The following is a 24,407-nucleotide window of genomic DNA, read 5'->3' on the forward strand; positions in this document are numbered from 1 at the left end:
AGGTAAGAACTTGGCTGGCGCCAGACTCGGCTTTGACTCCCAGCTCCACCACTTGCCAGGTGTGGGATCTTGAGGGAGTGCCATGACCTCCCTGAGCCTCCCAGTCTGTAACCCCGGGCCTTCCCAGAAACAAATGTGGGGTCTTTTTGTGGGAAGGGTGGACACAGATTGTCACCTGGGGCCAGGCCAACCCACCCTCTGACCAGGGGCAGCAGCAACCGGCTTCTAAGCATGACCCATGACCCCAGCAATGTCGCAAGCAAGTTCCAGTCTCTGTGCCTCCCATTCCCGATGCCACGATCCCAGGAACCGCCCCGCTCAGGAGCCACCCCTGCCCCAGGCCCCTTGCTACTTAAGGGGGGGCGGGCCCTGCCAGGGCCACTGCACTGGGAATCCAGGATGAGGGCCATGGCTTGGGCCCTGCCCTCTCTACTGCTGAGACTACTGCTCACGTCCACTCCAGGCGCCCTGGGTACCAACCCCGGCCTGGTGGCCAGGATCACCGACAAGGGCCTAGAGTATGGTAAGAGGATGTGGCTGTTGGCTGGACTTGGCCGACCTGCCGGGCGCCAGACTTCTCTGGAGCTACTTGGGCACGTTACTTGTCTGAGTGGGGGACCCTACTAGCCGACAGGGAGAAGGATTTGGAGCAAGCGTTGATTTGGGAGAAAGTCTCCAGGATACAGCACAGGAGAGTGGGAAGGTGAGCTGAGAAGGGGGAGCCGCCAGAAGACAGGAGAGGTTATGAACCCAGCCACTACCCACTGACAGGGACAATTCCACCGGAAAGTTCTTGATAGAGTTTGAAAACATATGTCTTAAATCTAGAAGGCGGAATGGTGGTGGCCCCCAGAGGAAGGCTGTGACCCAGAGAGGGCAGGAGGGAGGCTGTGGGGGTGCTGGGACTGTGCCGTCTCTGGCTCTGAGGGCTGGCTACGTGGCCGCAGAAACATTTAAAAGTGATCTGGCAATGTCTTTTATGTATATGTCAGTTTTAGAGAATGAACAAAAATAGGATGACTTTTTGAAAAAGATGCTGAAACAAAGCGTCCGAATTCATCCATCCAGAGAGTAGGGAGCTGAGTCGTCTATACAGCACTCCCCATGGTAACTGAACCAGGGCTCTCCTCACATTCGTGGAGCCTCAACTGCCTAATCTGTTAAATGGGGTAATAACATTTCCCCAGGTAGGGTTGTTGGGAGCAGAGGAAAGGAAATCAGGGAAGGCTTCTTGGAGGAGGTTCGGGGCGGTACAAAAGATGAGTGGCACTTGGCGAGGGACGAGCGGTAGCATTCTGGCAGAAGTACTGGCATGGGCATTCTCTCGAGGGAGGAGTGCCAGTTGGAAAGAGAGGAGGCCCCTGGTCTTCTGTGTACACATGCGCTCCTTGAGGGCAGAATCCTGGGTCCCTCATATATCCGAACAAACAACGAGTGCTAGTAAGAGCTGTTTATATTGAAATCCTAAATCAGGCAAAATTTGCCTTTGGTTCCTTTCCACTGTGTGATTGATTGTACCATGTTCACTTAGCCAATTGGCTAGAGTTGGATATTTTGGTCCTTTCCATATTTTTAATAACATAAACCCCGCTTTGCTGTTCCAGGCCTGAGTGCCTGGCGTGAGCCACGCACCAAAGCTAGGAGTGCATGTCATCCCCCCTCACCCCCTTTGTGCTCTGCAGTGATCTCCTTTAATCTTCATGCCAGCCCAGTAAAGAAAGTTCTGTTGCCATTGCCATGGAGAAGGTAAAGCTGAAGTCTTGCTCAAGGTCACCCTGCTAGAGAGATGCCGGCGCCAGGATTCTATCCCTCAAATCCCTGCAGTGTCTTCTGCACAGGCTAGACGCTGGGAAGGACAGAACAGAGGAGCACCCACCCACGCACACAGCACTCCTCCCCTTGTGTGGTTGCTGACAAAGACACTGTTCCCTCACCCACAAATTGGGCACCCACATAACAGCACCACGTGAAATGCAGTGATGCTCCTGTTTCTCATGTCACTTGGTACGCAACAGGGGCTCAATAGTCTGGAACTGTCTTTAATGCTTATAAGGAAGTCAGCCTTTCTCCCTAGAGCAGGTGGAAGCCACTGAAGTGTTTAGAGGGGAGGCAGGCAGGCAGGCCAGGCTGACTTGCTGCTTTTTTCCTGTCCACAGTGGCCAGGGAGGGGTCGGTGGTTCTGCAGAAGGAACTGCTCAGAATCATGCTGCCTGACTTCACTGGGGACTTCAAAATCAAGCCCTTTGGCCGAGGGCACTTTGAGTTCCACAGGTGAGGCTCCCTTCTGCTGGGGCCCTGAGGTGGCGGGGGGTAGGGGTGGGGCTCTGGAGGGTGGGGAGGGAGAACCCCAGGACTTCCTTGGGGCGGCAATGGGAGAGTTCCTCGCAGCATTCAGAGCGAAGTCCTGGGAGGAAATTAGGTTCCCCCATTTATTCATTCATCCAGCAAATATCAATGAAGACCTACTAGCTGTGTGACCTGAGCCTCGGTTTCCTTATCTGCAAAATGGGGATGACACTGTGAAAATCCAGGCTTTGGTCTGGCCTCGGCGTGTAGTCCGGGAGGGAAGATAGACCTTAAACTTTAAATATAGTAGCCCGACTGTTAGAGCTAGGGTTTGTCCACCCAGGGGAGTCAAGGAAAACTTCCCAGAGGCGGTGGCATTTGAGCTGAGTCTTCAAAGGATCATTAGACATGGACGGCTGATGCCAAAAAAAAGGCATAAAACACTTGTGGAGGAACAGGCGACGGAGGAGGGCAATCGAGTCACAGCTCAGCACCCTGCCTGCCCACTACCATTGAAAGCTCCACTCATTCTTTCTTTAATTCAGTCCATTAGCAAACATTTATTGAGGACTACCACGTGCCGGGCATATCAAATGGAACTTGACCACTGTTTTCCCACTGACGGCCCCACAATATGTGTCGTCTTGGTTTGCTTCTCCCAGCACTTTGTACCTTTTCTTGGGGCCAGCCTCGGCCTTCCCTGAATCCAATCCCCACCTGGATCTCTCGAGGGAGAGGATGGCTCCAAGAAGGAGCTGCAAACCCAAAGGGGTGTGCCGATGTGCCCTACTCCAGATCCCACCCAGGATCATGACGTTCATGGGCTCTGATCCCGACGGTGTGACTTTGGGCAAATGCATTTCTATTTCCCCCTCTGTAAACAGGGAACAAGAAGAGCGCTGACCCCTCTGAGAGGCGCAGGTGACATAGAGGAGGAAACGCGCTTAGCATGGCCGCATGGTCAGCACAGAGCACGCCTCAGGCGCTCAGGAAGTGGGGGGGCCCACGCCTGCCTGGAGCCGGCTCTGCCAGCCAAGTCCCCACGGGGAGGGAGTGAGGCGCGGCATGGGCGGGAGCAAGAGCCCCGCTGAGGCCGGAGCCAAGCTGGGGCTGACGCCGTGCTCCCCGTGTCTCTCACCTCAGCCTGAGCATCAACAGCTGTGAGCTGCGTGGTTCTGCTCTGACGCCCCTGCCCGGCCAGGGTCTGAGTCTCACCATCTCTGACTCCTTCATCAGAGTCCAGGGCAAGTGGAAGGTGCGCAAAGCATTCGTGTAAGTGGACTCTGCTCCCAGGCTCTTGGGCCCTAGGCCTTGGCCTTTGTCCCATCCTTCTTGGGTCCAAGGTGTTCCTAGCTCATCGGAAAGGCCCCATGGTGGATGGAAAGAGCCCACAGGGGTTGGAGGCCCGGCTCTTAGTTGAGTCTCTTCCCTTCTCATGCTTCCCTGATAGGGTTGTGGGTGACCTAAATGAGAAAATTCTGGGTCTTTTTAGTTTGCTTTCCCCAGCAGCAGACCCTCAGACAAGAATTCAAGCGTAAGTACTTTATCTGGGAAATGACCTAAGGAAACATCCACGGGGGTGGAAAAGGGAGACAGGGAGGGAAGGAAGTCAGCTGAGCAGCCGACTGGAGCTCTGGAGACCATACAGACAGAGCACACCTCTGAGTTACCCCAACTCAGCCATTATGACCCCTTCTTCCTGTTTGCCGTTGGTCAAGGGGGGCTCCCAGGGGCACGAACTCCCTAGCACTTTGAACTGTTCTTGACCTCCAGGGTCCTTGGATGGAAGGTGGGTCGTCTGCTTGAGCTGCCATACTAAAATATCACGGACTAGGTGGTTTCAACAACACTTCTGGAGATCCAAGGTCCAAGATCAAGGTGTCAGCAGGCCTAGTTTCTTCTTAGGTCTCTCTCCTTGACTTGTAAATGATGGCCCTCTCGCTGTGACCTTGCATTGTCGTCCCTCTGTGTGCATGCACCCCAGTGTCTCTCCGTGTCCTCTTCTTATAAGGGCACCAGTCAGATTGGATTCTGGCCCACCCTGATGGCCTCATTTTTTTTTTTAAGTTTATGTATTTAAGTAATCTGTACACCCAACGTGGGGCTCATACTACAACCCCGAGATCAAGAGCAGTATGCTTCACTGACTGAGCCAGCGAGGTGTCCCCCCAATTGTCTCATTGTAATGGCATCAATTCTTTAAAGGCTCTGCCTCAAATGTAGTCACATTCAGAGGTCCTGGGGTTAAGGACTTCAACAGATGAATCTGGGTGGGGGCACAAAATTCAGCCCATAACAGGAGGGTTGACCAGTCTTTTCTGGGTGACCTGACCATATTTATACTTTTTTTTTTTATTTTATTATGTTATGTTAGTCACCTTACAATACATCATTAATTTTTGATGTGGTGATCCACGATCCATTGTTTTCGTGTAACACCCAGTGCTCCATGCAGTACGTACCCTCCTTAATACCCATCACCGGGCTAACCAATCCCCCCTTTCTCCTCCCTTCTAAAACCCTGTTTGTTTCTCGGAGTCCATAGTCTCTCATGGTTCATCTCTCCCTCTGATTCCGCCCCCCGCCTTCATTTTTCCTTTCCTTCTCCTAATGTCCTCCATGCTATTCCTGATGTTCCACAAATAAGTGAAACCATATGATAATTGACTTTCTCTGTTTGACTTATTTCACTTAGCATAATCTCCTCCGGTCCCATCCATGTTGATGTAAAAGTTGGGTATTCATCCTTTCTGATGGTTGAGTAATATTCCATTGTATATATGGACCACATCTTCTTTATCCATTCATCTGTTGAAGGGCATCTTCGTTCTTTCCACAGTTTGGCTATTGCGGACATTGCTGCTGTGAACATTGGGGTGCATATGGCCCTTCTTTTCATAGACCTGCATTGTCCAATACAGTAACTTCTAGCCATGTGTCTTCACTGAGTACTCGAAAAATAGCTGGTACAAATTGACATCTGCTATAAGCGTGAAACACCATATTTGAAGATTCAATACAAAAAAGAACAGAAGAAACCTCATTAGTGACATTTTGTGTCTGGCTTCTTACATTTATCCTAAGATTTTTGAGGTTCATCCACATGGTAGCATGCATTAGTCCCTTACTCCTTTTTATGGATGAGTAATACTTCATTGTGTAGATAGACCACATTCACCCTTATTCTTTTATTTTTTTTTTGAAAGGGGCAGGGTGGGGGAGAGGGAGAGGGAGAGAATCCCAAGCAGGCTCCACACCCAGCACAGAGCCCAATGCAGAGCTCGACCTCACGACCCTGAGATCATGACTGAAGCCGAAACCAAGAGTCAGACGCTTAACTGCCTGAGCCACCCAGGCGCCCCTACCCTCATTTGTTTTAAAGCCTGCGTGGCATAGATGCCTATGACTTACTGAACCCGTCCCTACTAGCTGACATTTAGGTGGTTCATCACTTTTTGCTATGACCCATGCTGCTTCCATGAGCTGCCCCACTCATATATCTGGGCGGGAAGAGCTGCAGAGTAAAGCCTTAGAAGTAAGATTCCAAGATCGAAGGCATGTGCGTGAGGATGGTTCCCAGCAGTCTATATTCCAGAGGTGCTCTTCCCACTACAGCCCCTGGGACCTCTGTTTACCCATACCTGCTCAAACTTCAGAACTTCCATCCAACAGGTGAAAACTGGCATCATTGTTATTTTCATTTTTAATAATGTTTCATATGCTTATTTGCAATTGAACTTCCTGTTTGATATCTTTGATCCCTCTTCTTAATTTTTTTCTTTTGGGTTGTTTTGTCCTTTTCTTATTAATTTATATGAGCTTGTTCTTTGTGTATTAAGGAAATTAGCTCTTTGGCTGGCTCACCATGCGGGGTCTTTCTTTCTTTCTTTTTTTTTTTAACTTTTTTTGTTCACTGAAGTTTTAATTTTCTATGCTGTCAAGTTTATCAACCATTTCCTTTAAGCCTCCTGAGACTTGGATCCTACATAGAAAGGCTTTTGCTCACCCGTTCCCAGAAATAACTAGACCCAAGCTTTCTTCCTGATCTTTTATGGTCTTATTTGTAATAAATCTTTACTTTGTAATAATTTTCCCAATTAAATTTTTATTCCAGCTCCACTTATTTTGGGGTAAGAATCAAGCTTCATATTTTACCCACAAATGGTGGCTGATCTTAGTCTAGGAATGGATGAATTCTTCTCTTATCTCCTCCAGGAAACTATACGGCTCCTTTGATGTGCAGGTCAAGGGCATTACCATTTCGGTCAACCTTGTCTTGGGCAGGGAGCCCTCTGGGAGGCCCACCGTCACTGCCCCTGGCTGCAGCAGCCACATTCGAGATGTGGAGGTGGACATATCGGGAGATTTGGGGTAAGTCACCACTGAGACACTGGCCCACTTGACCCCTGGGTGCAGCCTGAGGCCCATCCAGCCCAAGGCCTGGCCTCTGATAAATATATATGTCCAGGTGTAATGCAGGGGCACATCACAGGCACTTGGAGGTCATTCTTTGGGGGACCCTGCTGAGATTAACAGATGCAGCTTCGAGCCAGGAATACTGGTGGGGACCACCATCAGATGAATGAAATCTGTTAGAGGAACACAAGGGCTTTTGGCCTCCGGACAGTGTGTGGACAATGTACAAGTCTTCGGGGACATATTTTTGAGCCTCAGCTTCCTTGATTAGAAATATATGGATTCTCAAGCCTCTCCCCTAAATCTACTGAATCTGATTAGGGGCAGCAGGTGGCTGGGATGCCAGACACGCTGAATCAACGAGTGTTGCTGGGAGGTGGGACTCTGCATTTTCATCCTTTCCAGGATTCTGAGACACAGCAGGGTCCCAGGATGGGGTGAGGAGGGCTCCCCTGGGGACCAGCCTGGTCAGAGGCCAGGGCCAGGCTTTCTCTACTGCCTTACTGTCCCTGCATTCAGTGGTACACAGCTGACCGTCCACTGTTCTCTCCCTAGGTGGCTGTTGAATCTCTTCCACAACGAGATTGAGTCCAGGTTCCGCAGAGTATTGGAGAGCAAGGTAGGAATGTCCAAGCTTCTGGCATCTGCTGTGTCACTCAAGGGCTAGGTGGACACCCTCACTGGCCTCTGGCCCTGGATGGCCAGGCTGACTGGCCCAGACATATTTAGGCCCAAGGCCCAGAGAGGACAAATCATTTGCCCAAGGTCATGGAGCGTGGCCAAGCTGGGTCAAAATGTAGGTCCCTGGACTCCAAGTGTGTTTAGTGAGGCAGAGAATGGTTCGATGTTCAGCCAATGGTAAAACAGCGGGAGCGAACAGAGACTCCTGCCCCTCCCTCTCTTTGACCTTGCTCACTGGTCCCTGCCCCCTAATGCCCTGCACTCCACAAGGCCAAAAAGGAAATCAGCACTTAGGTGCCTGCAGACACCAAACAGGACAGTTGGGAAATGTGAGAACCGGATTGGAGCCCTGGTTCCTACCTGGCTGTGCTCATAAGCACATGCCCTGGAGGGGAAGGCAGCACAGAGTGTCATTTTTTCCCATTAAAAAAATGTGAAATCTCCCAAATTTTGAAATCTCTGACAAAACAAAGAGGTTTCATGTTAACAAATACTTCACCCCAAAAATCCCATTTCTGAGGTATCATGGACCGGGAGCTGTGTCTGTAGCAAAGACTGTGCTTCGGAAGGGAGAAGTTCATTAAGGAGGAAAGAGGAACACACACCACACGCACACACACACACACACACACCACACTCACGCGCACACACACACACACACACACACACACTCTCCACTGAGGCCCACGGCTGGTCTTGTGCCCCTGGGGGTTGAGGTGGGAATAGCAGACAGACCCTGGAGATGGGGAGTGGCAGACTGCATTCTGTTCCTTTTCTTGTTCTGGGGTCCTGGGGTCTAGGTGAGCCTGGGAAATATGCCAGCCTCCTTCTTGAGCACCTCATTTCCATGTTGCCATGCTTTTCTCAGTAGGACATAGTATTCTTCAGCGGTGTGCATTACCTTGCTGGTGAGGAGCTGAGTCAGCATTCGAACTTCCTAGAATATGGAGCAGCTTATACCAAAGGCCTTCTAGGGGCTGGGTGTCTTGGGAAAGATGGAGATCTCACTTGATCCCTGACCCTTATGGGTCTTCAGAAATTTCCTTCTTCTAGGAAAACGAAGAGCCTGGTACAGGATCTTTCAAATTCCCCACTGATGGTATCTGACCAGCAGGGCTAAGAATAACCACTTCCTGCATGTTTGCTCTCTGGGCCATATAGACTCATTGTCTCAGCCCCCTCACCCCCCAAAACTCCCTGGGAAGCACTTGGCCTTGTCACTGTATCCTGTGGGTGAGGACTCAAAAGCAGGGAGAGATTCTGCAAAGGTCACACAGCCAGTGGGGGACTGGACAGGATTTGAACCCAGGTTTGTTTAACTCACCTACAACACCCTTAACTTGCCTCTCTAGGAGGTCCTGTGATGAGTCTGGGACTGAGGGCCGAAGGCCTTCCCTCCCCCATCAGGCAAGTCCCCTCAGGGGTGGGGCATCCAGGGGGGCCTTTAGGAAGATCTGATGGGCCCTTGTCTGAAGGAAAATCAATAAGAGAACAGTCTCTAGTTGAGGCCAGCAGTTTCCTGGTTCCCGTGAAATCAGCTGTGACTGTCCCTCACCACTCCATTCTTTGCTTTTTGGCAACAACCTGAGACCAAACTCCTTTCCCAAAACTAAGCTGTCTGCAAAGGGAGGTTAAGATTTCACCTCTTGCCTGCCCAACCCCCAGCATAGAGCTTCCCCACATCCCCATGCCTGATTCATGTCTGCTCACCCTTTTACCTGCCCTTAAAATGCCACCTCCCATGCTCATGGAGCCCCCAGCCCCCATATACCTCTCCTTCCTTATATACGTGGATCCGTCTGAGCAGAAGGTGGTGGCCGCTTAATCAAAACAACTTGTACCGTGGGGACACACACACACATGCACGAACAAAGAAAATATTTACATGTAACTGCAAATGTTTTAAGATAAAGTAAATATAAATCCATTTGTCATATTGTGACACAGGGCCCAGAACTGTTCTTTCAAAATAGTCTCCTGATTGACATTGGACTTTGTCTTTTGCGCATGAAACATTGATTTGCTACAAATTCCAGCTCAGATTTCTTTAACCACAGTGAGAATTCAAAGACATTTGCAAAGCAATCCCAGTGCCGAATCCTTCTAGATTTTTATGATTTTTTTCCTCCTAAGCCTTTTCTTGTGCACACCAAGAAATTTCTCTAAGCAGCTCACCTTTCCCAAGTACTTAGGTTTTCTCAGTCATATTTCATTGGTTTACACAATAGATATTCCAAGCAATTACCAGAGCAAATATAGCCACCAGGTTTGGGAACATGCATTCCCTCATCTTGAGAAGCATGCCACTCAAGTGGCCACCACGAAGTGTGTGGGGAAACGTGGAATACGGATCCGTCCAGCCAACCTGTGAAGTGATGATATTTGAGAAGTATCTACTAAGTACACACTTATGTATTTCTACTGACTGTCTAGTTCTGCTATTCAATTCTAAATTCTGGGGGGGCCAGCACCTCCCAAAGGAAAGTATCTTTCAGGCTGGAATTTCAGGCAGTGCCTCCAGCCAAGGTACCCTACCCAGCTGGGTAGCTGACTACCTAGCTCAGATGTCCAGCCCCAGGAAAAACTTGGAAAGGTCCAGATGGGCCCCATTGAGGTCCACATGGGGACCTGCATGTTTTTGATCATTTCTGTTTCCTGGCACATGGCACGTGATGAGCACTGATACATTTTTGTGGAATCGATCAATGGGCTAATATATGAACGACGATGACTACGGCAATTAGCACAGTGGCAGACCAAAGCTGGGGGGACCCGCTCAGGCTTTCTCCTCCTGTGTTTTTCAGATTTGCCAAATGCTCCAGAATTCGGTGACCTCAGACCTACAGCCTTATCTCCAAACTCTGCCAGGTAGGCTACTCCACCCATCCCCGGGATACTCTATTAATTTATATAAGCACATAAGCATGCCTTATAAAACATTAAATGGGACAGAAGTATAGAAAATAATAATTTTTAAAATTTTTTGTATTTTTTATTTTTAAAGATTTTATTTATTTGAGAGAGAGAGAGCACAGAGAGAGAGGCAGAGGGAGAAACAGACTCCCCACTGAGCAGGGAGCCTGATGTGGGGCTCGATCCCAGGACCCTGGGATCATGACCTGAGCTGAAGGCAGATGCTTAACCGACTAAGCCACCCAGGTGCCCCGAAGGTAATAATTTTTAAGTATCCCTTCCTCCCCAAATTTTCTTCCAAGAGGTAACCTCTGTTTGGGGTGTCACCCCTCAGATATTTTCTTTTGTATATAAAAATATAAATATACATGATCATTCAAACATGCATTCATTATATATTCCTTTCGTTCATGAATACATGTGTATGTGCCAAGTTATGAACATATATCAGTCTACACATAGTAGACATTGTTTCTTTTGTAACTTACATACCTTGGATATCTTTCTATATTAGCGCACATAAATTTATCTCATTTTTAAAAAACTTTTTGGGGCACCTGGGTGACCCAGTCGGTTAAGCGTCTGCCTTCAGCTCAGGTCACGATCCCAGGGTCGTGGGATCAAGCCCCGTATCAGACTCCCTGCTCAGCGAGGGGTCTGCTTCTCCCTCTCCCTCTGCCATTCTCCCTGCTCATTCTCTTTCTCAATAAATAAATCTTTAAAAAAAAAAAAACTTTTTGTGGAGGTTTATAGAGAGAGAAAAGTGTTCAAGTCATAAGTGAACAGCTTAAAGAATTTTGCCAAACTGAGCACAGGCACGTCCCCGCTCCCAGCGCAGGAAACAGAACATGATGGGGTTTTCAGAACCCTTCCCAGCTCCTGCCCCTGCCCCCCACTGAAGGAAAACCACTATCCCAACTTCTCCCAGCAAAGATTAGTTTTGCACTCTGTACAAGAATGGCACCACGTAGTATTTCGAGTCCTCTATCAAGAGCAGAAGGTTTTCTTTGCTCAACTTTAAAAGATGAAGTTGATCCATACTGCTGCACAGAGAGAGTTCATTCATTTTCCTTGCTGGGTACCGCTCCTCGGTGTGGGTGTCCCTCCCTTTGTTTATCCATTCTGCTGTTGAAGCCCATTTGGGGAGTTTCACTTTGGGGCCATTATGGGAGGTGCTGCTATGAATATTCTAGTACATATGGACACATGTCTTTGGGTATATACCTAGGAGAGCGACTGCAGGCTCATGTAGCAGACGTAGGTTCTGCATTATCAGATCCTTCCAGTGTTCCAAAATGATTGCCACAGACTTGGTTTTAGTAGCTGTGTAGTGTTCCATCCAATGGATGTGTCTGAGGTATTCTGTGAGGCCCTGGCCCCCGGGCCTTACCCTCACTTGTTGGCAGCTGTCTTTCAGGGGAGGCCCAGGCAGCCACAGACAACCTAGTGCATGGGACACAGGACTTCCATTCCCCTAGGGCTTTGGAGGGCAGTTTCTGGGCCCTCTGGACATGGCCTGACCTTCCTGGTTATTTGGTCTGTGTTGATAGGAGGCCAGTTTCCCTGAATATCAAGGCCTCAGTTGGAAACTGGGGAACAATTCGCTTGATTGGAGAATTCTCCCCATTCTGTGGCTTCTTTGGCATGAAGCTCCAGGTGTGGAGGGGCTGCGAGAACTGGGCTCCTCCTGCCCTCAGGTGTGTGTGTGTGTGTGTGAGAGAGAGAGAGAGAGAGAGAGAGAGAGACCCTGGAACCCACTCAGGCTCTAGGCGGAGCATACCACCCCCTTCATGGCTAACCCACCAGTGGGACAATAGAACCATGTCCTCTCTTTCTTGGAGGAGCAGCTCTTTGCTCCGGGGCTGGGCTGGGTAGAAGGTCTTGAGGCAGAGGGGCAGGGGGCCCTGTAGAACGTGACAAGCATGTGAATCAGTCAGAGCGCCCATCACCTGGCTCCTAATCCTGCCCCTCTCCTGGTTCACAGTCAAAACAGAGATCGACAGTTTCGCTGGTATTGATTACAGTTTAATGGAAGCCCCTCGGGCAACAGCCCAAATGCTGGATGTGATGTTTAAGGTGAGAGTCCTAGAGCAGGGGTGTGGGTAGGCTCGGCCCCAGCGTAGCATACCCTCATGGCCAGCCCTTACTTGGGGCCTCCCATCTTTCTGGCTTCAGGTCTGTCCTCATCTCCCCAGGGTTTCCAGCTGTGTTGAGGGCAGGACAATATGGAGTGGTGGGGATCAGGGCTCCAACAGTTGTCTTACAAGCCTTCAGCCTTGAAACCCACCCTCTTCCCCTCCTTCCTCTTGACCACCATGCAAGTGAGGTCAATCAGAACTGGGCTAGGCGGTGCAGAGGGTACTATGGGTTAAAATGCCAAAGTTGGGGAGCTTTTCATTTACAGATTCTGGACACACAACACTTTGACCCAAAGGAAAATACCTTTAATGGTAGTTTCAGACAGTGACTTGCCAGTGCCCCCACCTCATATATAAACAACTGCCTAGCTCAGATGTCCAGTGCTGGGGTAGACTTTGAAAAGTTCAAATGCATCCTATTTCTCTCTCCAGGGTGAAATTTTTAACCGTGATCACTATTCCCCAGTCAGCTTCCTTGCTCCTGTCATGAGCCTTCCTGAGCAATACAACCGAATGGTCTACTTTGCCATCTCTGATTATGTCTTCAACACAGCCAGCATGGTTTATCATGAGTCAGGATTCCTGAATTTCTCCATCACAGATGACATGGTGAGGATGGTGGCGGAATAGCACTTACAAATGACAGGGTAACCTGTCCTTCTTCCTTCTTTCCTTCCCACCTCGTTTACATCAATGAAATAGGAAGTTACTGAGAAGAAAGATTCAGACAAGGAAATACATAAATTAGCACAATTTCCCTTTTCACTTTGGCTGCCAGGAAGCTCGAGTCAAAATCCTTTCTCCCTTAGAACTGTGAAAGATTATGACTTCCCTGTCTGGATTTTACTTTTGCCCCCATCTAGACCTGTTGTTCTAATTCATATTTTCTCTCCTGCTTGGTTTGTAGAGGTTTAAAAAAAAAAAACTTTAAAAAATTTAGTAAATGAGGCAGGATAATAGATACACTAATAAATGCATAAAGTTATATTGAATAGGAAATTAAGACCAAGTTAAAAGTAAAGCACAGTTACAATACCATGCCCATAAGTTGATTTTTTTTTTTAAATAAAAAATTCTACTTGAGAGCTTCCTTGTAGCCAAAGTAGAAAAGGTCCATGATTTAGTGATTCGTGGTAAAAGGAGAGACAAGGTCTTCCTAGGACTTACCTCTGAGACAAGTGTTTCAAATGGGGCTTTGTATAAGGAATATTAAATTTTATAGTGGATTGCATCTTTAATAATTCTCAAGTTTCTTTAAAATTTCTGGGTTTCAGAAGATTATTTCTTGTAGCTTTTTGTAAAGCTGAGGCCTCGTGAACAATGTCAGGATGATGAGGGAAACACAGCGCAGCCCCACTTCGATGGTCCAGCTGGCTCTGATAATAGATGGGGGCCCGTCTAGTGGGTGGGTGGGGTGGCTTGTGGTCTTTTGGGTGATTTCTCACCCTTGCACAGGCCTTTTGCTTCTATTATCATGTTTGAGTAAGGCACCCCGCCTGTGGTGCTGTCCTTTCTTTTAGTGGACTGGTCAGAATAGCTGTGTTTTATAACAGCTATGCGCTGGGCCCTGTGTAGGCGCTGTGTTTACCCCACCCCATTTAGCCCTCACGATGACCTGATAGGCTTAGAGAGGTGAAGGGACTGGCCTGTGACCACACGGGAACAAAGCCAGGAACCATACCTAGGTCCTTATGTCTACAAATCTCACCCTCACGGACCCTCTGAGTGTGTCCCACATGTCACCTATGTGCCAAGGAGAGCAGCCGGGACCCTAGCAACTGGTGCTTGTGGTGAGTGCTGGGCAGGCATCTCACTATTGCTATGGCAACCCAGGTAGTCAAAGAAGCTGCAGTCTTGAACATCCCCCCCCCTCCACCTCCCCATCTTTCTCAGACCTTCAGTTCCTGCGGGAGCACCCTAAAACTTTGTGTCTCTTTGCTGCAGGTTCCCCCTGGCTCTAACATCCGGCTGACCACCAAGTCCTTCCGCCCCTTCGTCCCCAGGGTAAGCCTTCTCTCAGACCTTGGCAGGAGCAGGCCAAGCCCACTAGCCTCCAGGAGTTTCCCTTTAAAACCACAGAGCTACTCTCGGCTTAACTAAGAGTCAGAAGGCCGGCAGTGAGACCCCCAGGGAGGGCAGGGCCTTCATTCTGCTGGCTTCGGGGCCCCTTCTCTCCAAAGCCCAACAACAGAGGCCTGAGCCCTGTCTCTGGGACCCTGGGTTGCCCAGTCTTTTGCCGACGATATCTGAAAATCCCAAGGAGTGCCAACATGTCCCCTCAAATACACCTTAGTTAATAACATCAGACAATTACAGAGGGCACACTAGGGACCAGGCACTGTTCTTGGTGCTTTAAAAATTATGTTTTAACCAGATAATAAATTCTCATGGTTCAACATCCAAAAGACATAAAAGGTTCTAGAGTGGAAAATTTCCCATCCACTCCTGGCCCCTAAGCACCCACTTCCCATCCAGAGCCTACCTCCTTCTGGGGATATTCTATGTATATGCCAACAAATGCTGTGAATCTTTTCCATTTTTGTACACAAATGGGGACATATCATACACACCATTTTGTACCTTACTTTTTTGCCTCACTGTTCCGGGAGATCATTCTGCAGAGGTAGAAAAGGAGCTTCCTCACTCATGTTCTCATGGGCATCCAGCCTGCCATCATATGGACTCACCATAGCTGGTTTAACCAGTCTCCCAGGAAGGACCTGGGGTTGTTTCCAGCAGTTGCTACAGCAACTCTGTCATCACAGGGCTAAGCTCCTCATTCAATCCCACAGAAATCCACTGTCCTCTCCCCCACCTCCCCAGTCCCCTCCAAGGCGCAGCTCAGACAGGCGGTCATGTCGAACATCCAAGGCTTGACAATACTCATCCTGACCTTTGACTCAGCAATTCCACTTCTAGGAACGTACCCCTCCCCCCAACAGCCAAGGGTATTCACAGGGATGATCATTATAAGGGCAAAACCTTGGAGACCACCTGATGCTCACTGTGGCTAGATCAGTTACAGTACCCGTGCCCAATGGAACCCAATGCAGCCGTGAAGTACATATACAGACTCCAGATGTCTGACAGGGCAAGATAAGATCTCCAGGTGCACCATTAAGAGGAAAAGGAACAGAGCATTTTGTGAAAATAACATCAATCAAAAAGCATTCTCGGCTTTCTCTGACTCCCTCGGGATCCCCCTGGCAAACCTGCATATTTCCTTCTCTTGACATAATATCCTCATTCTGCCCCCAGTTAGCCAGACTGTACCCCAACATGAACTTGGAGCTCCAGGGAGTAATGGCCTCTGCCCCATTCCTGAACTTCAGCCCTGGGAATCTGTCCTTGACTCCCCTGATGGAGATTGAAGCCTTTGTGCTCCTGCCCAGCTCTGCCAAGAGGCCTGTCTTCCAGCTTGGTGTGGTAAGGCTCAAAGCCTTTGCAAATGCTGTTCCGTTTTTCTGCATGCTCTCCCCCTTTCCTTCAGATCTCAACTTCAATATCACTTCCTCAAGGAGGACTTTTTTGATTGCCTCTTACCACCTTAGGCCCCCTGTCATTTTTTTTCCCTTAAAGCACCCTATCGTTTTTCGGCATAGCATTTATTATAAAGATACCTATGTAGCTGTTTGCAGGTTTATTTGCTTAATGTGTGTATCTCCCACTAAGCGAGATGGGGCTATTGTTGGGAGGAAGGCATCAGGGTCTTTGACTTGTTTGCTCTGCATCTATATCTGACCCATGAAGACTACACTTCCCAGGCTCCCCTGGACTTTGACTTCTAACCAAGTCAGCCAATGGAAAACACTGTCGAGAGACTAGAGGGCGGGAGGAAGGAAGAAGCCGAATATTTCTTCCTCTGTCTTTGTCCTGGACAGAGGCTCAGGCAGTGAGTGTGTCTCTTCCATGGTGGTTCCCATAACCCTGGTCCCTACTTCTGTTCTTCCAGTCCTGGGGTGGAAGCAGCGTCCTACCTCTGCTAGTCTCTAAATTGCCCCTCTAGCTCTCTTTGGCTTCTTGGCAATTCCATCACTGTGTAACCAGTTCCCTATATTAAAGTCCCTCTGAGTTAAATATTGAGAGGGGTCTCTCTCAATAATCCCTAAGAGCAAAGGGATTCTGAGTCCTTTGGGGTTCCTGCTCACTGGATGTTTCAGGGTTGCAACTCAACAAGACAAATTTCTGGAAGGGTAATTGCTCCTAGATGCTATATCTGCAATTTGATTTTGTTGTTATTAATATATTGTAAATTAAAACAAAATATTATTAATATTATTTTTATTACTATCACCCCTAGGACTGACTCTTAGCCCTGAGATAGCTAGAAACGATGTCTTTAGAGATCTCCAGAGATAGGCACTCTACACCTCTTGGTAGTCTGTCTATTCAAAGTTCAATCACTATCATAGTCAGAAACTTAAGGTAAAAAGTGTTCAAGTCCAAGTTCAAATATGTATTGAGTACCTATGATGAGCCTTCTGGGAGTCCACAGTCTAGTGAACAAGTTCCTGCTTTAACTAACTGAGTTGTTTGTTTAAAGGAAACAGCTGGTCCTAATAGTTATCATTCCTGTACATGACAGCCTTTCTCATCTAAACCAGTTTTCTTCTACTGGAATTTCCAGGCTACTAATATGTCCGCCATGTTGACCTTCAACACCAGCAAGATCACTGGGTTCCTGAAACCAGGAAAGTAAGTCAGCCTCCTGCCCACATGGAGGCATTAAACTGGGTTCCTTCCATCTGGACACTGTAGCTGATTTTCTGTAGCTGGGGGTAGGGATGTGAGTAGATCTTCTTCTCGATGTTAGGGGCTGCCATTGGGGAAGGAAACTTAAATTTTACCTCAGTTGGCCCAATTCTTTTCCCCCACTAGTCCTGCCTCCACAAACTTCCTTTCCACCTAATCCCCATAACTTCCAAATTTCTAAAGAATTTATTAATACTGATTTTTCTTAATCTGTAAATTTTCGACATCAGCTATATTGACTTTCTGACATACACTACCCACCTCCCCTCTGTGAGTCTTCCCAATGAGGTTGTATCACTGGTTTTGGGTCTTAAACATCTTTTCCAGTCCCATCCCTACGTTGGCTCTGTGTCTTCTCAAGCCAGTACCTCCTTTCTGGGGACCCCTACATTGCTTAGGTTTGCCATGGGCATTATGCCCCCATCTCTGAATCTTCTCTGATTCATTACAGGATACAAGTGGAGCTGAAAGAGTCTAAAGTTGGAGTGTTCAATGTAAGTTATCATTGTTTTTATTTATGAAGTGATTAAAGTATTAACTAATTTAGTATATTTACTAAGCAATGCTATAGCACCTATAGGAGAAAATAGAAAAATGAAAAGAGCTACTCTCTGCTGTAGAAAAGTATAGAAGTTCTCGAGGACATGATACACAGGGCCAAGGAACAGTTACATCCCAATAGAAGATAAGATATAATTAAATTGTCTGTTGGACAGAATTCTTTTAACTACAAGAATAGAAAACCAATTAAAAGTGTCTTAAGCCAACACGAGGAATTCATAGGGTCATAAAACTAAAAAACAAATTAAAAAAGAGGTTTCAGGCATAACTGGATCTAGGTGCTCAAATTAGTGCATCAAGAATCTCTCCCCATCCCTCCCTTCTGCTTTCATCTGTGTTGGCTTCATCCTCAGACAGGTTTTTCCCACTGATGGAAAAACCTCAAAATTTTGTAGTTTAATTTTTTTAAAAAATCCAGATGCTAGCTCTCTTTAGGTGAATCTGAGTCATGTGTCCATTCTTTAGCCAATCACTGTGGTTAAAAATTGGACAAGGCCAATTGACCAAACATGGGTTTCATCTACACTTCTGGAGCCAGGACGTCTAGTCTGAAACCATATGGACTGAGATTGGAAAGGAGGGTTCTCCAGGGGAAAGTAGGGACTCTGTTATTAAAACAAGAGGAATTAATTGCTGGGCAGGCTGAACCAAGAGGTGATTTCCACAAGGAGGAACAAGTGGCAAAATGGATGGCCCCATATTGAAGTAAGAAAGACAGTGGGAAAATCAATGTGGGCTGATGTGATCAGGGAGAGATTTCTTTTTTTTTTTTTTTTTACATTTTTTAAATTTTATTATGTTATGTTAATCACCATACATTACATCATTAGTTTTTGATGTAGTGTTCCATGATTCATTATTTGCATATAACACCCAGTGCTCCATGCAGAACGTGCCCTCTTTAATACCCATCACCAGGCTAACCCATCCCCCCCCTCCCCTCTAGAACCCTCAGTTTGTTTCTCAGAGTCCATAGTCTCTCATGGTTCGTCTCCCCCTCCGATTTCCCCCCCTTCATTTTTCCCTTCCTACTATCTTTTTTTTTTAAACATATAATGTATTATTTGTTTCAGGGGTACAGGTCTGTGATTCATCAGTCTTACACAATTCACAGAGCTCACCATAGCACATACACCAGGGAGAGATTTCTGACAAGAGGGAGGGCAGGGTGAAGGCAGCTCCTCTTCACAGGCCAAGGAGGAGATGGATAGACCTTAACCTGCAATAATTGTCTTCCTTTTCACCATCCTGCCCACACTGGCCCCTCTGGCCAGCCTCCCTCTGCCCTTCGCTGCCCAGACCCTCCCTTATGGATTTACGAAGTAGGAACAACCACATAAACTGTAGGGAGAGATGCGGCCCACAGGGACCCCAAAGGATGACCCCTTCCGGGGAATGAAGGAGGAAGTGAATAATGACACACTAATATTGCATCTGTGCATGGCATGTAAAAATGTCCTATGAGGTAAAACATTCGTATGTAAAGATTCACAAAAAGTCATCTTATCAGGAGTTCAGAACATGGAATGCAGAAAGCAAGAACTATAGAATCAGATAAATCTGGGTTCAAATTCTACCCCTGCTGCCCCGTTTCTAAATGTCACTTTCATTCTGTGGGCCTCAGTTTTCTGGTCTGTGAAATGGGGGCAGTGATAGCAACTTCAAAGGGTTATTGTAAAAACTGAATCAGATGTATATGTAATGCTCTGAGCCCTATATACCAGCTATATGATGAGTGTTAAAAGTTGTATTTCATAATTTTTGTTTTGAATTTTTTTAAAAAAATTATTACACAAGTAATTCAGGAAAACATTCTGTGAAAAAAAAAATTAAACTGTAAAAAAAAAAAAATTAAAGATAAAGCTAAGCCAAACCTTGATGTTCTCCTAGAGGAAAGACAGTTGGGTGTATAATCTTCCAAGTGTTTCTATCCCTTTGCACACAAATAAATGTGTATCTCAAAATAGTTTTATATTATAAAACAGTAGCACGATGTAGGCATCTATCTGAAATTTGCTTTTTTCAGTCTTGTTTGCCATGTCGGCACATACAGAACTACCCCCACCCCAGGGTGGCCATGTGGAAGTTCATTGGTGGGCAAAATGGCACGTGTGGTCACGGTGTATCTCTCCTGTTCTCCACCAGGTGGAGCTGTTGGAGGCGCTATTCAACTACTACATTCTCAACACCCTCTACCCCAAGGTCAACGGTGAGAGTTGCTAGGGATTTTTCCATGTCAAGGAAGACAGTGCTCTTTGAGGGAAAAGGAACTGGACTTGGAGCTGGGAAACAGGGCTCTCCTGCAGGCTGAGTGATCTTGGGTTAATCATTGCTCCTCTTTGAGCTTCAGCGGCCTATGAGATGGGCGTTTTGAAGGTGGTCTCCTCTCCCTCAGGGGCTCTAGTGAGGGTTAGGGACTGAGGGACTCTTTGGAGCACAGGAAGCCTCCTTCTAAGAGAGAAGGAGGGACTTGCAGAAGTGTGCCCCCTATACCCTGAAATGGCAGGTAAAAGACTGAGGACCAAGCTAATACAGAGGGCACAGGGCAGCCTGTCTCTAAATCCACATTCCCCAGTCAATTGCAACTCGCTAGTCAGAAAATAAAGCATAAAGCCCTAAACACTGTTTCCACAAAGCCCTGCTTCATTTGGCTGCAACAGAAAGCAGGACGGGGGTGGAGGGCAGAGAGCAGGTGCCCACTAGCTTCTTACCATGAGCATCTGCTGCCCCATACCTGCTACTCTTCCCATATAGCACCAAGGCTGGGAACCCAGGCTCCTGGAGCAGCCTGCCGGGGTTGATATCCCAGTTCTGGCTGTGTGACCTAGGACAAGTTACTTGGCCACTCAGTGCCCCAATTTCCTTATCGGTAAAATGGAAATAATAGTCTTATCTACCTCATAATCTTTGGTGATCCTTAAATGGGAATAAATTGTGTATAGAGTTGGCAGAGAGAAACTTATTTTTTTCTATTACTTTATTTATAGTGGTTATTTATTAACAAATCTCTCTCCATGTTATGCCTCAATCTCCAGAGAAGTTGGCAGAAGGCTTCCCCCTTCCTCTGCTCAAGGATATTCGGCTCTATGACCCTGTTCTCGAGATCCACAAGGTCAGTGGGTTCCGGTGGGCTTTTGAGGATTTGGGGGGGTGGTTAGTTTTCCAGGTTCAGAGCCATAGCTCAGTGGGCAGGACCCAGTCCGGCCCCGCAGCTCAGAAGGGGGAGGGAGACCCCAGGCATGACTAGACGCCATGCTACCACCCACGTGTCCTTCAGAAGTGGCACCCCTCCTGTGGGTGACCTGGGGGAATCTCAAGACCAGCTCAGTTTGAAAACATTGCCATGGCAACAGTGCAGGTTCTGAGAGCCAGTTGTAAGTTTTGAAAATTTCTTCTAAATTCTTTTTTTTAAAAAGATTTTATTTATTTATTTGTCAGAGAGAGAGAGCACAAGCAAGGGGAGGGGCAGGCAGAGGGAGAAGCAGGCTCCCTGCTGAACAGGGAGCCCAGTGGGGGTCTTGATTCCAGGACTCCGGGATCATGACCTGAGCTGAAGGCAGACGCTTAACCGAAGGTTCATAGAACCATTAATAGAACCAACAGTTCTATCCATCAGAGACATCATTTACTGAACTATTTCCATACCAAAGAATATATCTGATTCTTCACTCTTCTCTCCACTATTCTGACCAAGTATTTTCTGGTCAGTCTGTGCCCATGGTTCAGGTTATCTTTCTAGAATAGAATCTGTAAGGTGGGATGACTGGGTCGGTAGCCCCATGAGCAGTAAAGGAGATGATGCATTGTGTCTGGTACATCGTCAACATCCAGCAAATAACAGTCACTAAAAACAGGGAAGGGCCGGAGCGCCTGGATGGCTCAGTCAGTTAAGCACCTGCTTCGGTTCAGCTCCTGATCGGTTCTGGGATCGAGGCCCGCATCGGACTCCCTGCTCAGCAGGGGCGTCTGCTTCTCCCTCTGCCTCTCCCTCTGCCCCTCCCCCTGCTCGTGCTCTCTCTCAAATAAATAAGTAAAATCTTAAAAAAAAAAAAAAAGACAGGGAAGGGCAGCAGCATGGTCAGGGACATGGACACAATGACCGACTGCTGTGTTTGAAAGACTAATATCCAACGTCCTTTTGGACCCAGGGATGCTCAACATCCTACTGCTGAGAGTTTACAAGCAGTCAGACAGCTGGTTATTTGAAGTAAGACCTGACAATTCATGCAGCTGGCCTCAGCTGGGCACATGGGAAATCATCAGAAGATTTATTATATACTCTCATGTTCAGCAGACTTTTGAGGTCATTTGTTTGACGCCCAAAGGCAAGGGCTGGATCACTGTGGGAGAGAATTGGACTTTGCCTCCAGTTCATAGTTTCCGCCCCTTCGGGTGATGGAAACTTCCAAGGAGGTAGGAGAGTAAACCTCAGTGGCGCACAATTTTGTGTTATTCGCGAAGGAGAGAAAATTTAGGTGACACAAAGGACATTTATGGGGCCTGCCAGGAAGCAGCAGTAGCTTGGGAAATGACAGATAAATTGCCACCTTTGAGAGGGTGGCTGGAAAAAGCTGTGCTTTATGGAGACCTTGGGGATGGAGGCGCATTCAAGATTTATGCACTGACCTGGTTTCTGGCAGAGCTCATGCTCCCGCTCACGTGGGCCTCCCTTTATCTTGGAGATGCATTTTTTTGGCATAGGGGATGCTTTTGACAAGCTGTCCTGTCTTGTCTCTCCTAGGACTTCCTGTTCCTGGGCACCAACCTCCAGTATGTGAGAGCTTGAGAGCAGGGACACAGCCGGGGTTTGGAGGCCACAGCTGGATCGGCAACTTGCATTTCCAGATGTGCCGTGTATTCCCAGTGATTCTGGGAAGATGAAGACTTCTCTGTTCTCAGCTCCGGGGGAGAGGTCCGTCTGGCCTCTGCCCCCACACTGCTTCTCTTCAGCAGGTGCGCCCATACCCTCTCTGACTCTGGGCTTCAATGCCCCCACCTCACCCAGGACGGACCATCTTCCCGCCCTGGCCTGGACTATCTTTAAGGGTGGGCATCATCTTTTTTAGTCACCTTCTGATCCCTGTACCTGGCACTTAGTAGATCCTCAATAAATATTTATTGAATGGTTCAATGAAGGAACCAGTTGGTGTTCTAGATGAACCTCCTTACCACCCACCCTCTTTTGTCTGAGGGGTCTTTGGATGGTCAGCCCCATCTGTGGTCTCACGGACGCCCACCCAGCCCTGGTCCTGGCTCTAATGCCCGCTCTGGAAGGTGCTTGTCTCTCTTGGTGCACGGGCAGCTCAGGGGCTCGCTTCAGTGTGTGCTCCCTCCCTCACGTCTTGCCTGCAGCACACAAGGGAACCAGTGGGTCTCCCAGAGCCAAAACTCAACCTCCTGCTGTTTTCCCCACTGAAATGGGTGTAAATTAGGAGGAAATGGATCCCTCTAGGTTTTTGGTCCGACCCAAATAAAAAGCTCATCCAACTGTTGTTTATGAGCCCCAAGCCCGGAGGAAGAGGCCATGATTTCTAATTACTGAACAACCAGCCTTTGATCAGACTTACTAAAGAGTCATTTCCAAGTTATGTGGTTGGGCCCCCGGGAACTGGGAATCAGAAGGCTCGTTTGATATATTTTTTAATTGTGTTAATGAGCAGCTGGATGGAGCTGCGGGCTAACAGATCATTCACAGGGAATAGACCCATTTACCCTTTGTGTGACAGAGACATGTTCCAAGATGGGACAATGCGCAGTCACCCAGCTGTTGGTAAAGTAGGCCATGGCTTTGTGTCCTCCCTCCTCTTTCCTTTGGTTCACTCGTCCACCTGCATCATCCATCCCTATGGTGGACAGGTGACAGACTTGGGCTTCGTCCATTACTAGCCATGTGGCCTTGGGCAGGTCCCTTCCCCCACTCAGGGTCCTCATCTATAAAATAATGACAATAGCCACTTCCCGAGCCTGTTGTCATGGTGATATTGGGTGATCCATGTAAAAGGACTTATTTAGCTGCACTGGGCATTTGATACTTATTGGCTGGACGTGCTTACTGAGCATCTCCTGCTTGTAGACTCAGCGTGGGAGAAGTAGAGGCAACGCAGACCCAGTTCCAGTCCCTGCTCTTAAGAGTGTTGCCTCAGGTGTGGTGGAAGGAGCCAGCCTCGACTCCAGTGTACTTGTTTTGGGCCCCCGGGCAAGTCCCGTGTCCTCACCTGTCAACTGTGGCTGGGAATCCCTCCTCAGGGACTCCAGGACTTCCTATCAGGCCCTCGGGGTTGCCCGGGCCATACTAGGTGCTGGTAAACGGCTGATGCGATTATCACCTGCCTTACTTTGGGCTCCTCAGAAGCAGCCCCGGGCACAAGGAGGTGAGTACAAGTAATTTATTTGGAGGAAGATCCCGGGAAGTTCTAGTGGAGGAGAGAAAATGGGATGGGTGGGGGAAAGCAGCCAAAAAGGGTATATGATCAAACCACGGGTGACCGCAGCTTAGTTCTCCTGGGGAAACTCTGGGAGCCAATGCAGAATGCTCCTCAGAGTGCACACCCAAGGGCCACGGAAGCTGGAGTATTGATATACCATCTCCCACCACTCACTCGTGGAAGGGAGCTTCTGGGGGACCTGAGTTCTCTGGTTCTCCTAGTCTTCGCAGAGAGG

The 24,407-nt window shown here is 48.0% G+C and overlaps 1 protein-coding gene across 1 annotated transcript; it reads left to right on the top strand.

Annotated features, from left to right (window-relative positions):
- Positions 1-399: 399 nt before the first annotated feature.
- LOC110579605 (lipopolysaccharide binding protein) lies at positions 400-23,683 on the top strand. Its single transcript, XM_021689276.1, has 15 exons — positions 400-523; positions 2,157-2,271; positions 3,430-3,558; positions 6,502-6,657; positions 7,258-7,321; positions 10,188-10,251; positions 12,281-12,372; positions 12,867-13,043; positions 14,379-14,438; positions 15,693-15,860; positions 17,062-17,129; positions 17,638-17,680; positions 19,893-19,956; positions 20,783-20,859; positions 22,489-23,683. Exons 1-15 carry the CDS (start codon positions 400-402, stop codon positions 22,531-22,533), a joined length of 1,446 nt encoding a protein of 481 aa, XP_021544951.1. The 3' UTR covers positions 22,534-23,683.
- Positions 23,684-24,407: the final 724 nt, after the last annotated feature.

The sequence above is a fragment of the Neomonachus schauinslandi genome, chromosome 10 (genome assembly GCF_002201575.2).
Source record: "Neomonachus schauinslandi chromosome 10, ASM220157v2, whole genome shotgun sequence".
Lineage (NCBI taxonomy): Eukaryota > Metazoa > Chordata > Mammalia > Carnivora > Phocidae > Neomonachus > Neomonachus schauinslandi.